Raw genomic sequence first — 13,971 nt, forward strand, 5'->3', positions numbered from 1 at the left:
TAAGCTAAATATACAAAATGGACTTTTAGAGGATATATAGTACAGAAACCATGATTTAATTTAAGAAAAATGTATGAAAATTAACTTAAATTATTTCAGTGGATCAAGTCTGGCTCGGCACTAAAGATTACTAAATCATGCTGACGCTATTTTGCCCAGGACAACTTCAATGATCCGTCGTTTGCTAAAAAGTGAAAAACTCAAATAATTTGTTTTACAATATCAAGGTAGCTATCAACCAGAGTTAGGTTTTAAGAGATGCTCATATTTGATGTCTTCGATAGATTTTTTCTCTGCCAGCAATATTTTCAATAAGATTGCCTCTGATACCAGTGCTTAAAAAATAATATCAAGAAATGGTTTCAGATTTTCAAAAATAAGAAAGGGTAATTTGGTTAGCAAATATTTTCTCTCTTCTCCCTTACGAAGACAATTGGGAAAATGACAGAAAGACGATTACTAAATTTTAAAATTCTCAAATGATCACTTAAATTAGCAAAATTTCAGTTTAGTCATAGGTTATCAAATTATGATTTGTAAATTTTTTAAAATAACTATATTCCCTTTATCTGTTTTAAAAAATATATCAAACACCCTTATTGGTCGGCGAGTTGTCAAAGTTTCAATAACTGCAGGAGTTCAGGTGGGTTACTGTCACAGGAGCTCTGACAGCCAGCTGATAACTATTTTATTGGGGATTTTTATAATTTCAGTAATACAGCTAACAAGTTTTTTTAATGCTATTAACAAGTTTAGTATAACAGTAAACAATAGATTTTTTTATAAAATTCAAAAAGTAATATTTTTACAATTTCAAGAACACGATTAACAAGTTATGTAAAGTTATTAATAAGCTCGATATAGCAGTTACCATGTTTTCTCAAAAATTCAAAAGCAACATTTTTATGACTTCAATAACCAGGTTAACAAGTCATGTAATGATATTAACAACTATTATAATGTTATTAACAACTCTAACAAAAATTCATATAATGATTTAAACAACTCTCATAACCATAGTGATTGCTTAATAAATGAAATTTTTTTTTGATGTACAACCTTCATAAGGAGCTAATATTAAAAATATCAACTTTCATAGGAAAATATTGTTAATAACACTATGAGAGTTGTTAATATCTTTATATGATATCTTAACTGTGTTATTGAAGTTGTAAAAATGTCACTTTTTGAATTTTCTAGAAAACTTACTGTTAACTGCTATATTGCACTTATTAATAAAGTTATCAAACTTATTAACTGCATTACTAAAATTGTAAAAATAACATTTTTTGAATTTTTTTTAAAAAACCTGTTATTAACTATTATGTCGAATTTGTTAATAGTGTTAAATAACTTGTTAAACGTACTGCTGAAATTGTAAAATTAAAAAAAAAATTGTCAACCATCAGATAGTCATCGTCAACTGCCAGAGCTCTGATGATGCCGACCCATATGAATTTCGGAGGCCACCGCCAGCACTAGACCTCCAATGATTGGCTGGCCAGTGAGGATGCTTGGTATTTTTTTTTTTAAAAATAAAAGTTTTTACTTATTTAAATAATCATTTTCGTTAAGGGAAAAAAGTAGCAACTCCATTTATCCCTCCTCCTTCCTTCTGCATGTACTCAAACGACCCTTTCAACCCTGCCTTTCTCATCAAATGACTCTTCTATCCCTCACCTCGGCCTTTGCCCATCTAAACCCCCGAGGTCACGCCACGTGACCCAAAGATCCCCCGTGGTCCTCCCCCACGCGTGACGTGGCACAATCGAGCGGCGGAGCAGATGAAACAGTGCCCAATGGCATTTCCGTAAATTCACCACATCCCCAAGGGCATATCAAATCCGTTCGGATTGTTTTCCACTCTCCCTCTCTCTCTCTCTCTCTCTCTCTCTCACAATAATCTGCTCGCTTCTGATTTTCATTTTGGCGTGGTCGCTTTCGTTTGATCACAGACCACCATTTACACACTCACGCATTTTCAGTGTTCAGTACTCTTCAGGGCTAGTGGTTCCTCCTCGCTGAAACTGCCATGGGAAGAAGGAGAAAAGCGCTTTCCGTTGAAGAACAGGGTAAATTTTATAACATTAAACTGCCTGTGTTCATGTGTATTTTGAATCGTTGTGCATTTTTCAGGGTTTTAATCGTTCATTTGGGTTTACATTTTACAGAGAGGTCTATACAGAAAGGGAAAATGAAAGAAAAAGCTATCACAGTGGAAGATGACGACGGAGGTGACGAAGAAGAATCAGAAGATGGTAATGGATTAAAAATCGGCTCTTTCTCCAAATTTTTAATCCTAAACTCTAACTCGAGCTTCATTCCTCTTTCTCTTATTCTCTTTCCATCGTCCTCGGCTTTATTTGGCACTCCATAGTGTAAGCAGTGAGTCTTTTGATGTAATGTCAGTGGAAGTTCCCGTTTCTTTTTTACAGTGTTAAGAAAGTCGTCGTCATTATCTTTATTAATTTTAAAACGCCATTTTCAGTTCAAGTTTAATATTAAGAATTAGGAAATTCAGTAAAGCATTTTCCCCGAAATTCGAGAACTTAACATGCAATGATAATGACTTCTCTATTTCCTCGTTTGCGTCGGCTTAATGTGTATATCGGTGTAGTGATAAGCCCCGGAGATCGTACTGCACTTATTTTTTTATCATCTAATGACTTGCTTTTTCCTCACCTGGTGACGCAGAGGATGGTTTGAATAACTTTGAGGATGATGGATTTATCGTTGGTCTCGATGAAGAAGAGGAGGAAGACAATCCGCAAGAAACGCAAGAGACGAAAACAAAGAAGAAGCGGTTCATTCCCGTTTTTTACCCTGCAATGCAATTCTATACAAGTTTCTCAACACTGACTGCTCTTTGCTAACTATTTCAGAAAATCATCGAAATGCATTGTTCTTGATGATGATGATCTTGAGCTACTTCGTGAAAACCAAATCTTGGGCATCAATCGGGATAAATTGGTAAGCATTTGCATTTGCTTCTTTTTTATTTCTTGCTCTCTGTGTTTGCAACAATTGCTTCTCTATGATTCATTGATTCATTGATTCTGTCCTAGGACAACGGAATGTTTAAGAGGCTAAAAAAGGCTGGCATTGATAGTGAGAAGAGGGGACACTCTTCGGAATTCTTAAGTATATTTACCTGCCTTTCCCCCCGTTTTCAGCAGATGTCCAATGATGATCTATGATAGCATTTCACCCATTGTTTAACTTTCTTACTTGTGTTCATGGCGCTATTCTTTTGTTGACTAATCACAAAATGTTGGCTTTCCAGGATCACTTTTTGATGATAATGTTGAAGATGAGCAGCATGTCTCTGATAATGCAGATGATGACATGGCAGATTTCATAGTGGATGATGAGGTTGCCTATGGGGAGAAAGATGCGATCAGGTATATTATAATTGACATCAATGCATTTGAGTTTACTAATAATTTAAATATTTACTTATTCTCTTCATGGCATAACTCAGACAAAGGAAGTTTAGTGAACCCAGGCATTCCTCGTTACAGCTAAATGAGGTTCCGTCCAAGTCCATTGAGTCTGATGAGTGTTACAAGTTTGAGACACTGGCTCTGGCGGAAGTGAATTTAGCTGGAAAGCGTAACCCTTTAGATAATACGGACGTACCAGAGAGGATGCAGGTCCTGCTTTCAAATTTATTCGAGTTTCAATTTGTCAATTGTCACCACAATGTTGTGATTTTATTTTAATCAGCCAATAGCTTTTCAAACAGATATTTGAGGACATGGTGGGATCGATTCCAGCTGACACAAGGAGTATCGAAGAAGAAAGTTCTTGGATTCTTAGTCAACTTGATTCGAATCCATTGTTCATTGAGAAACAGGAAGATGGTGAATCATGGGGGCTTCATACTAGAATAAAGAGGGAAGATATCATGAGGTTCTTGGAATTGAATCATGCAAAGAAATATGACGTAAGTTGTAGTTTGGGTTTTTATTACATTTTTGGTTATATATGTAAACAGAGATCCTTAATTTTTATTTTCGTTCTTCACTTTATGTTTTAGATACCATTTATTGCGATGTACCGGAAGGAACAGTGCCTCAGTCTCCTGGAAGATCCAGAAGGGGCTGAAGCAGGAAGCATAGAGAATGATATTGAGAGAAAGTGTCAGCTGAAATGGCACAAGGTGATCATTATTAACCTAATGTGTTCATTATTGGATGTATGGCCTAAACATAGAGTTCACTTCAATGTCTCATTTATGGAAATTAGGTATTGTACATGAAGAATGGTAGATTGTGGAAATAACGCAGTAATTCATTGGAGAAATTAATGCCTATGAAATTGATGGGGAACTTCTTTTTTTGTTTTGTTTTGTTTTTTTGTTTTTTTTGGCTCGTGTAGGTACTCTGGATAATCAGGGAATTGGATAAAAAATGGTTGCTTCTTCAGAAGCGGAAGAACATTCTCATGACATCCTATAACAACCGTTTTCATGAAGGATGCCAAACGACTTTCTCTGATGAAAAATCCAGTTTCAACCAGCAGCTTTCAGGAACTATCACCACTATGCTCAAGTTGGTGGAATCAGATAGAGAGATTGATGATATTGAACTGAAGTTCAGTTTACATTTTTCTCCAGTTGAGGGATTCTTGGACGTCAGTTATAAAAGGCCTGTGAAGGAGTCTTATTATTCTAAATGCAGTATGGCAGGTCTATGGTCACTTGCAAGCAAATTTGGGAACACTGAGAAATTTCGGTTGCTAAGTACCCCTGAGAAAGTGGTAACCTTCTGCTTTTTATCTCGGGTATCTCTGTTTGTATGTGTGCGCGCTGTGGCAACTCACTGATTATTCCACAACAGGGAATGGAGAATCACGAGGATCCTGAGGAATCCCCAGAGGAATTAGCCTCGGCATACAAGTGTGCAACATTTGAAACTTCAGAATCTGTGCTAGAAGGCGCTAGGCACATGGTATGCTATCGGTTTTGTCATCTGCTTCTGCATTGCTCTGAAGTTAATATAGCTTACTTTGTTAATGGATAATTTTCTTTCTCTAGGCTGCAATGGAGATTAGCAGTGAGATGTCTTTGAGGAAATATATTCGCAGCATAGTTATGGATCATGCTCTTCTTTCAACCAGCCCTACAGTGAAAGGAAATATGACAATAGATACACATCATGAAGTAGCAGGTGTCAAGTGGCTACAGGACAAACCACTCACTAAGTTTAAGGATGCCCAGTGGCTTATCATACAAAATGCTGAAAAAGAGAAGCTTCTTGAAGTTAAAATAAGGTTGCCTGAGCATGTCCTATCTGAATTAACAAATGCTTGCAATGATGTTTATCTCAACCGCAGTGAACGAACGTCTGCTCAACTTTGGAACGAACAGCGAAAGTCAATTGTGCAGGACGCTATTTTAAATTTTCTTCTGCCATCTATGGAGAAGGAAGCACGAGAATTGTTGACTGCTAAGGCCAAAAACTGGTTAATAATGGATTATGGGAAGGAGTTATGGAACAGAGTCTCCGTGGTACCATATCTATGCAGGGGCAATGTCACTGCTCGAGAGAAGGGGGCTGCATCCAAAGTCATGGCTTGTTGTTGGGGAACTGGAAAGCCAGGTACCACATTTGTGATGTTGGACTCTAAAGGAGAATTGGTTGATGCGATCCATGCTAGTTCACTTACTCTGCGATCACAGAATATAAATGATCAGCAGCGGAGGAAAAATGATCAGCAACGACTTCTTAAGTTCCTAATGAATCATAAACCACAAGTAATTGTTATTGGAGCTAATGCATCATGTATACGCTTGAGAGATGACGTCAATGAGGTAAACTAATTAGTTAACTCCATTTTTGCTACAAAAAAAAAAAAAATTAGTTGACTCCATTTGGTTTACTTGATGTCCTAGATTTTTTCATTTAATGTATATTCTAAAATATACTTTTATCTTAAAATCGGGTAGTTTTTCATTTGAAATGGTAAAAATTTTCTTGCTATGCTTCTACCCATGAGATCCCTTGGATTCTATAGGCCCCTTGGATTCTGTTTGGAAATTGTTTTTCCTCGTGATCATTACAATGTTACATTCTTATAAACTTGGTAATTGAATGCTTCCCTAAGAAGCATAAACTTTGTGTATAATTTATGATGTGGCCAACCTATAAGCGTCAATCATGCATTGATAAATTATTTACATTAGAGACTTGATTTAGTGATTTTCATCTTGGACCTTCTCTTTCTAGTACTTTGAACATCAACTTTATAACTTGCCTCACTTTATTGGAGTGTCCGTTCCTTTGCCTGAGTAGAGGGCTCATTGTTTTCTGCTTCCAAAATACTAGCAATTCAAAGATCTGTAATTCCGCAACTTATGTTCAGGAAGCACTTTTAATTAATTTTGGCCTACTTGCCCTATAAAGTCATATTTGTTATAGGTACATACGAATCTGGTGCCTATGTTGTTACAATAAACCTATTGTTAGCAGTAACTAAAGTTTAAAGAAGCTGAATAGAGAAGAAAAAGATTCAATCCTTATTCCAATGGGGCATGCATACTGATATAGACATGAGATATGATGCTGATATGGACACATAATGCAGCAACGTTTGATGTATCTCCACTAATTTAAAATATAGCTAGTTCATATTGTGCCTAGAAAGCACTTGATGGTTGTTGAACCTGGTTCTATGTTCTTGAAATGTGTATGCTTCATGGGTTTCAATCTGTTGTTGATTCTTAACTGCCTCCAAAAGCTTTAATTTCTGTTTACAAAATTGTATGCGTTTCGCAAGTGCATTTTGTATCTTTTCTACTTATTTTCTGTAGAAAAATTTTACAAATATGTTAGCACCCTTTTCTCTTTCAATGACAACAGATGAAGTGTTCTTTGTGATTGCTATTCCTTATGTATGCATGTTCACGGTCAGTACACATCGTGATTCATGGAAATATTTTTTTTTTCCCAATCAGATTGTTTCAATGATGCGAGGGGAAAATCATGATGACGTCAGTTTGGAGATTAAAGGACTAACAACAGTTTTAGGGGATGAAAGCTTGCCTCGCCTTTATGAAGATTCAGAAATTTCTGAGGACCAGCTTCCCAGACAACATGGCAATTGATCTTTTCTTCTGCCTTCGTTTCTTTACTCTTTCCTCTTTAATATTTTTTTTAAATGAAATGTTCCTTTGATCATGGGTTTTGCTGTTCTTGAAATGATATAGGCATTGTGAAGAGGGCAGTGGCTCTTGGACGTTACTTTCTAAATCCATTGGCTATGGTTGCAACACTCTGTGGGGTCAAAAAGGAGATTTTATCATGGAAGTTGAACCCTTTGGAACAATTTCTGACAACTGATGAGAAGTTAATGATAATTGAATGGGTCATGGCTGATATCACCAACCAAGTAGGCGTGGATGTAAATTTGGTTATCAGCCACAATTGGCTTTCTGCTCCATTGCAATTTGTTTCTGGTCTTGGACCCAGATCAGCTGACGTTCTGTGTAGAGAATTATGTGGAGGTACAACTCCAGGAAATAGAAAGTATTTGAGTAAATGTGGTCTGAACTCGATGAGGATTTTCTGGAATGCAGTTGGCTTTTTAAAGGTGTCATGTGATGAACCAATCTTGGGTGATACTGTTGATAACATTCTGGATCGTACAAGAGTTCATCCAGAGTCTTATCATCTTGCTGAGGAATTCGCTAGAGCTGTATATAGACACTATAATCCAGAATCTGATGCTACACAACTGAATGCAATTGAAATTTTGCAGGATGAACCAAAACTGCTGCAAGATTTTGATGTGAATGATTATGCAGCTAGAATGGCAGTAGAAACAGGAGAGCATGTAAGAGAGACTCTCTATGATATAAAGGAAGAACTGCTTGATGGATTTAAAGATCCTCGGATACCTTATAAGGAACCTTCACTGGATGATGAGTTCTTAATGATGACTAGGGAAAGTGGGGATGTACCTTTTGAGGGAAAAAGAGTTCAGGCAACAGTTCGAAATGTGCAGTCAAAGCTAGCATTTTGCATACTTGACTCTGGATTGGCTGCAGTATTGCTTAAGGAAGATTTTTCTGATGAGACTGATGATATATATTTAACAGACAAATTGTGCGATGGTGATGTGCTTAATTGCAAGATCAAATTTGTTGACAAGACCAGATGCCGGGTGAATTTGACATGTAAAGCAAGTGAGTTGAAGAGTGATGGAGAACAAAGTTTCCATGACATGGATCCTTATTATTGTGAAGGAAAAAATTTACCGAGTCAGTTGGGTGAAGGCAAAAAGGAGGAGCTTGAAAATAAACATTTCAAGCCCAGGATGATTTGTCATCCCCAGTTTCAAAATATAACTGCTGATCAAGCAAAAGAGGTGCATTTTTTTGGTGTTTAATAGTTTACAGTTGAGTTTAGTTAGTTCTCTATGACTCTATGTTTTGCTTAATAGCTAAGGTCAGTTGTTTTCTATGTTAGAATGTTCTCAGGTTTTGATTGGCATCTTATTTATTTTTCTGTTTTGTAGTTCCTTGCAGACAAAGCCATTGGCCACTATATTTTTCACCCAAGCGGTAGTTGTCTATGGAAATTAACCTTGACTCTTAAAATTTTTGATGGACTTTGTGTACACAAAGACATTGTTGAGGGTGGAAAAACTTTAGATATGAAAAGCATGCTTGCACTTGGGAAGACATTAAAGATAGGAGAAGAAATATTTGAGGACATGGACAAGGTCAGCTTCCTTAATTCAGATGCTATGAAAGGCTTTATTTGTTCTGGGATTCCTTATATTATATATGCTGTTCTTTGTATCTTATGATAAATGAAGTTGCTGATCTCTTTCAAACTTGGTTCTCATGGATCACGCTTATTTCTGTTCTTTTTAGACGTGTTCTGGGAACCCAAAAAACAAGCTGCCAAGTGATGAATCACCCTTATAGAATTAAAATGAGACTAGCACATTAGACATACCATAAACAAACTTCAGTGACATGTTACTGAAGCATTCAATCTTATTAAAGATTCTAACACAACTTTACACATGCACGTGCTCCTACATCTCACTTTTCACTCTATTACAGTTCATCCTCTCTCTCACCAGACTATCATTGCAATATTGCATTGTTAAACTATTAGTTATCAGTTATTTATAGCTGTTTTGATATATATTATCTTGGTATGTACTTTGATATTAATTCATTGTTATTGATAACAAAACAGTGAAACAGGAGTCAAAACCAAATTGCAATCAGTAGTCCAATTTCAGAGTTTCTTATGGGTTATTTTAGTTTCCTAATTCTAGATTCAGTGGAGATCCGTTTGGTTTCCTAATTTTCTCAGTTTGGTGACAATGCCCTGGAAGGAAATCTATTTCTTTAGCGTGGTTCTTCACTAACACTTTTGAGTTTTTGCTTGACTTCTTTTACATCAGTTCATTATTTTCCCTTCCATGTTAATAGGTCATGGAACGCTTTGTCAATCCATTGGTGGTTAATCTGAAAGTGATATTGAATCACCAAAAATTTAAGGGCTCAAAAGCCGAGGTTGATAAGTTGTTAAAACTGGAGAAGGAAGAATATCCAAAAAGGATAGTGTATGGTTTTGCAATTTCATTTGAGCATCCTGGCACTTTCATCTTGTGTTACATTAGAAGTACAAATCTGCATCATGAGTTTATTGGTATTCATCCGAAAGGATTTAAATTTAGGAAGCAATTATTTGAGAACATTGAGCAGCTGTTGGGATACTTCCAGAATCATATCAATGATTTACCACCAAGAAAACCGATGGTAGATGGTTCATTGGCAAAGTCCTTGGATGGAGAACGCAGATTCAATGTATTTCAGAATAAGCACTCCATAGGTATATCCTGGATTGTCTTAATTTCTTTATTTAAGTTTTTTGATCTTACAGCTGTAGTTTTTGGGAACTAAATTTTTATTGACGAGTTGCTGTTCACTTTGCCAATATTAATTTTGCTCTTGACAAATGGATTCCACTCAGCAGTCAATGTTTCGCACCTAAATGAAATTCAGATGAAGCCATATCATACCATCCTGATTTGCTCACTGAAAATCCGGTGGAAAACAACTCAATTTGGTGGCTTTTGATTTTTTTTTTTTCCTGGCTTAACACCTCACCTTTTCTTGCCACCCTTAAACTTGTATTTCTTACGGTTCCCCATATGTAGCACATAAATGAGATGCTAATGAGACCAAATTGAGATCCGTTTTCCTCAGTCAAATGAGATGCTAATCAGAGCAGCTTGGTTTCGTGCCATTTAATGTTGATTTCAGCTTTGATTCATCATAATGAACATCACTTTATTTTCCGTTAATAGTAATTCTTAACACATTTGCTCCCATAGTTCTTTAGCTTGACACATGATTCGCATTTCTTGACTTGTTTATTTTAATGTCCAATAATCATATTTACTCTTGAAAATACGTAATCAGTTGGTCCCTTTTTAATTTCTTTGCAATCTACACAAGTTAGTCAATTTACAAAACTGTAATGTTTTTCTTTCAGTGGAGTCCCTGCAAATTTACAATTTAGTTCTTACGCCTCTTTGACTTTAATCCTTAGCTTTTCCTTTCATTTTAAAAGCTTTGGGTCATTTCTAGGTCACCATACGAGTCCTTATGCATATCAATCGTGTCGCATACAATTTTTTACATATGCGTCCACATAAAAAAAAAAAAAATTTGGGAATGTAATAGTAGATGCGCACCACTCTATGTACAATCTCATTAGTTTTAATGCAACTCATAAGTCACCTGAGGTTTAGCAGTTCCTGTCACTCAAGAAGTATGAGGCAATTGTTTCAAAGAAATATTTTTGCTCTTCGATAATGTTAGATGGGCATGTAAGTAGTTTTCGTCTCTGTAAGTTGTCCGTTCATAATGTCATTGTGGCTTCTTTGCTATCTTGAGTGAATGTTTAGTCATATCATTTTACATATTTGTATTTTTCACGTTCAGAATTAAGATTGAATTCATTTATTAATATGTGATGCAAAAATGTTTCTTGTATGTAACATTGCTTGCCTACTGATAATATTATAGATTGAACTACAATTGCAGTTTCCTTGGATGGAACAAAATCCTTTGAAAAACTGAACTGAAATGAGAATTTATAGTAGAATTCCTACTCAATGGCTTCTTCAACCTTTCCTTGTATCTATGAATCTACATTTTAATCTCATTTAATTTATGCCTCTCAGATGACAATGGGGGAGAAGGTCGGGGTCAGGGCCGGGGCCGGGGCCGTGGCCGTGGACGTGGCTTTGGCTGCGGACGCGGACGTGAAAACTCATGGGGTGATGGAAAACATGAATCTGAAGAAAACAATAGTTCATGGGGCAGTGCTCAAAATGACCACACTACCGGTGGCAATGGTTGGTCTCAATCTAATTCTTCTGGATGGGCCCATAATATTGACAAGAGTTGGGGTGAACAAGGTCCTACAGGTAAAGGCAATGTTTCTGAGCCCACTAATGATGCAGAAGGCAACTGGGGAAGGGGACAAGGACAAGGACAGGGAAGGGGAACTTGGAGTGGCGGTGGTGGATGGGGCAGTGCTGGAACTGAAACTGACAACACCAATAATGACAGTGCTTGGGCTAACAAAGGCAAGGGTTGGAATGAAAGTGTTGCTGGTGAAGGCAGTGACAGACGACCCACTTGGCAGCAGAGTAATTACGAGAGTGAGATGAATCCTACTGGTAACAATCCCAGTGATAGTGTTTGGGGACAAGGTCGAGGAGGGGACAGAGGAAGGGGAAGGGGAAGAAGAGGCAGAGGGGACCAAGGTGGCTGTGGACGCGGACGTGGACGTGAAGGTAATAATGACAACTATAGTGGTGGCAGATGGAGTAATACTGGAAATGATAACAGTGGTGGTGGCGGTACCTGGAATAATGATAATTCTTCAGGAAGGGGAAGGGGAAGAGGAAGGAGAGGTAGAGGGGGCCAAGGACGAGGACATGAAGGTGGTAATAATGACAGTTATAATGGTGGCGGATGGAGTTCAGATTGGGGAAGTAATAAAGGAAAGAGTTGGAGTGAGAGTATTCTTGGTGATGGCAGTGGTGGGGGAACTACTGAGTTTAATCATCGGAATAGCCAAGAACACAATGACAACAGCTCTGGTGGTGGTGGTGGTTGGGGTGGTTGGGGAGGTAGTAACAGAGGAAAGAGCTGGGGTAATGATGGTGTTGGAGAAGGAAATAACAATGAAAGTGGGCTGAATGCTACTGGTAACAATGAAGCTGTATCCTTTGGTGGTGGCTGGGGTAGTAACAAGGGAAGGAGTTGGGGTAATGATGGAGAAGGCAACAATGGTGGTGGTTGGGGTGGTAACAAAGGAAAGAGTTGGGGTAGTGATGGAGAAGGCAACAACAGTGGCGGCGTTGGGGTGGTAACAAAGGAAAGAGTTGGGGTAGTGATGGAGAAGGCAACAACAGTGGTGGCGGTTGGGGTGGTAGCGAAGGAAAGAGTTGGGGTAGTGATGGAGAAGGCAACAACAGTGGTGGCGGCTGGGGTGGTAACAAAGGAAAGAGTTGGGGTAGTGATGGAGAAGGCAACAACAGTGGTGGCGGCAGCGGCTGGGGTGGTAACAAAGGAAAGAGTCGGGGTAGTGATGCAGAAGGCAATAACAATAGTGGTGGTTTGGGAGGAGGCCAGGGACAGGGAAGAGGGAGAGAATGGAGCAAAGGTGATGGCTGGGGAGGTGGAGGTAATGATGAAAACAAAAGCTTTGGTGGACAATGGGCCAACACTGGAACCGATCACTCTGGCAGTCGTGACGGCAGTGGTTGGGCTAATTCTGGTGGTGGTGGTTGGGCTGGTGGTAGTTCTTCTGGTCGTGGAGGTTCTGATGGTGGCAATTGGGGCAGCAAGAAAGGAAACCCGGATGGAGGCTGGGTTTGATGGTTAGGGAGAAGGCATGGCTTGAATGGTGAACATGGAGCTAGGCTACGATATTTGGGTCATGCAAATACCACTGCAAATAGACATCCAATTCCACAAGGTATTTGACTATTTCTTTTATGACTATCTAACTGGAAACAACTTAATTTGCTGTAGAAATGATATTATCGTACATTTTGATGTTAATGATTCATCACTCTGATTTTCATATCGTCCAATTATATTTATATCCGCCCTTTTCTTTTCAAGATGTTGTCAACTTCAGGTTCGTTCATTATTTATTTTATTTTATTTCCTTTTGGGGGAAACGTATTGTCCCCGTGAATGCATACTCTTTAAAGTTGCCACTTCCATCCCCAAGCTTAGATTTTGAGGGATCCATGACATATAATTGTGAAGCATATGGCTTGCTTTCTGATTAAGAAATAATCGTGGAGATTAAAATAAGTTGCGCATTCGTATTTACGTAATTACGTCTTTCGATTCTGTTGTTCCGCCCATACCGTACATCTTTGAGATAGGCTTTTGCCTAATGGGCCTTACCAATCCTGATGACCCAATGAATCGGTGTTTCGCATATAGGCCCAATGAATGTGTGGGAGCATCATGTTTGCGACGCACGAAACACATTTGATGCCTTGACACTTGGAAGCATAATGGTCATACTCATATTTTATTGGTCATCATAGCATTCAATGTCTGCAAATATTTGATTCTTCTTATGAATGCAATTTTTTTCAAAAGAGTCAACTATAACTGTGGGCATAAAATTATAAAATTTAATGTTATAAATAATTTATACAGCAAATTCTGGATCTCGCCGCATATTGTCTTGAGATTTAAATGAAAACATGCATCAACTGAATAGCTGTGCATCATAAAAATGCATTAATATTTTTGGACAAGTCCTGATATGCTACTTCTGATTTTTATTTTGATCCTAAATATAAGACTCTTATTTACTTTGTCTCTCATTTTTTTTTTAAAGATAATCCTTTAATAATTAGTTTTAGATATCAAACTTGATTAGTAAAGATATTTTAGGA

At 37.7% G+C, this 13,971-nt stretch overlaps 1 protein-coding gene across 3 annotated transcripts; it reads left to right on the plus strand.

Annotated features, from left to right (window-relative positions):
* Window positions 1–1,922: 1,922 nt before the first annotated feature.
* LOC114746094 (transcription elongation factor SPT6 homolog) lies at window positions 1,923–13,172 on the plus strand. Of its 3 annotated transcripts, none has more exons than XM_028934276.1 (18): window positions 1,923–2,072; window positions 2,172–2,258; window positions 2,695–2,803; window positions 2,883–2,970; window positions 3,066–3,141; window positions 3,284–3,401; window positions 3,482–3,653; window positions 3,746–3,946; window positions 4,040–4,162; window positions 4,381–4,761; window positions 4,842–4,952; window positions 5,039–5,815; window positions 6,959–7,100; window positions 7,211–8,370; window positions 8,521–8,727; window positions 9,455–9,857; window positions 11,218–12,312; window positions 12,373–13,172. In XM_028934276.1, exons 1-18 carry the CDS (start codon window positions 2,033–2,035, stop codon window positions 12,930–12,932), a joined length of 5,850 nt encoding a protein of 1,949 aa, XP_028790109.1. In that variant the 5' UTR covers window positions 1,923–2,032; the 3' UTR covers window positions 12,933–13,172. The 3 variants fall into 3 exon arrangements, with proteins under 3 accessions (XP_028790109.1, XP_028790110.1, XP_028790108.1); XM_028934277.1 differs by having other exon boundaries at window positions 12,435–13,172; XM_028934275.1 differs by having other exon boundaries at window positions 11,218–13,172.
* The last annotated feature ends 799 nt before the right edge of the window (window positions 13,173–13,971 follow it).

Source organism: Neltuma alba, unplaced genomic scaffold (genome assembly GCF_004799145.2).
Source record: "Neltuma alba isolate B1F8T4 unplaced genomic scaffold, ASM479914v2 tig00004897_pilon, whole genome shotgun sequence".
In the NCBI taxonomy this organism is placed as follows: domain Eukaryota; kingdom Viridiplantae; phylum Streptophyta; class Magnoliopsida; order Fabales; family Fabaceae; genus Neltuma; species Neltuma alba.

What these genes read in the sequence shown, in the direction of transcription:
- LOC114746094 (XM_028934275.1), top strand. Translation starts at nt 2,033, where the DNA reads ATGGGAAGAAGGAGAAAAGCGCTTTCCGTTGAAGAACAGG. An exon ending in GCATCAATCGGGATAAATTG is followed by an intron (nt 2,971 to 3,065) that starts GTAAGCATTTGC and finishes ATTCTGTCCTAG; the next exon opens with GACAACGGAATGTTTAAGAG. An exon ending in CTGCTGATCAAGCAAAAGAG is followed by an intron (nt 8,371 to 8,520) that starts GTGCATTTTTTT and finishes TCTGTTTTGTAG; the next exon opens with TTCCTTGCAGACAAAGCCAT.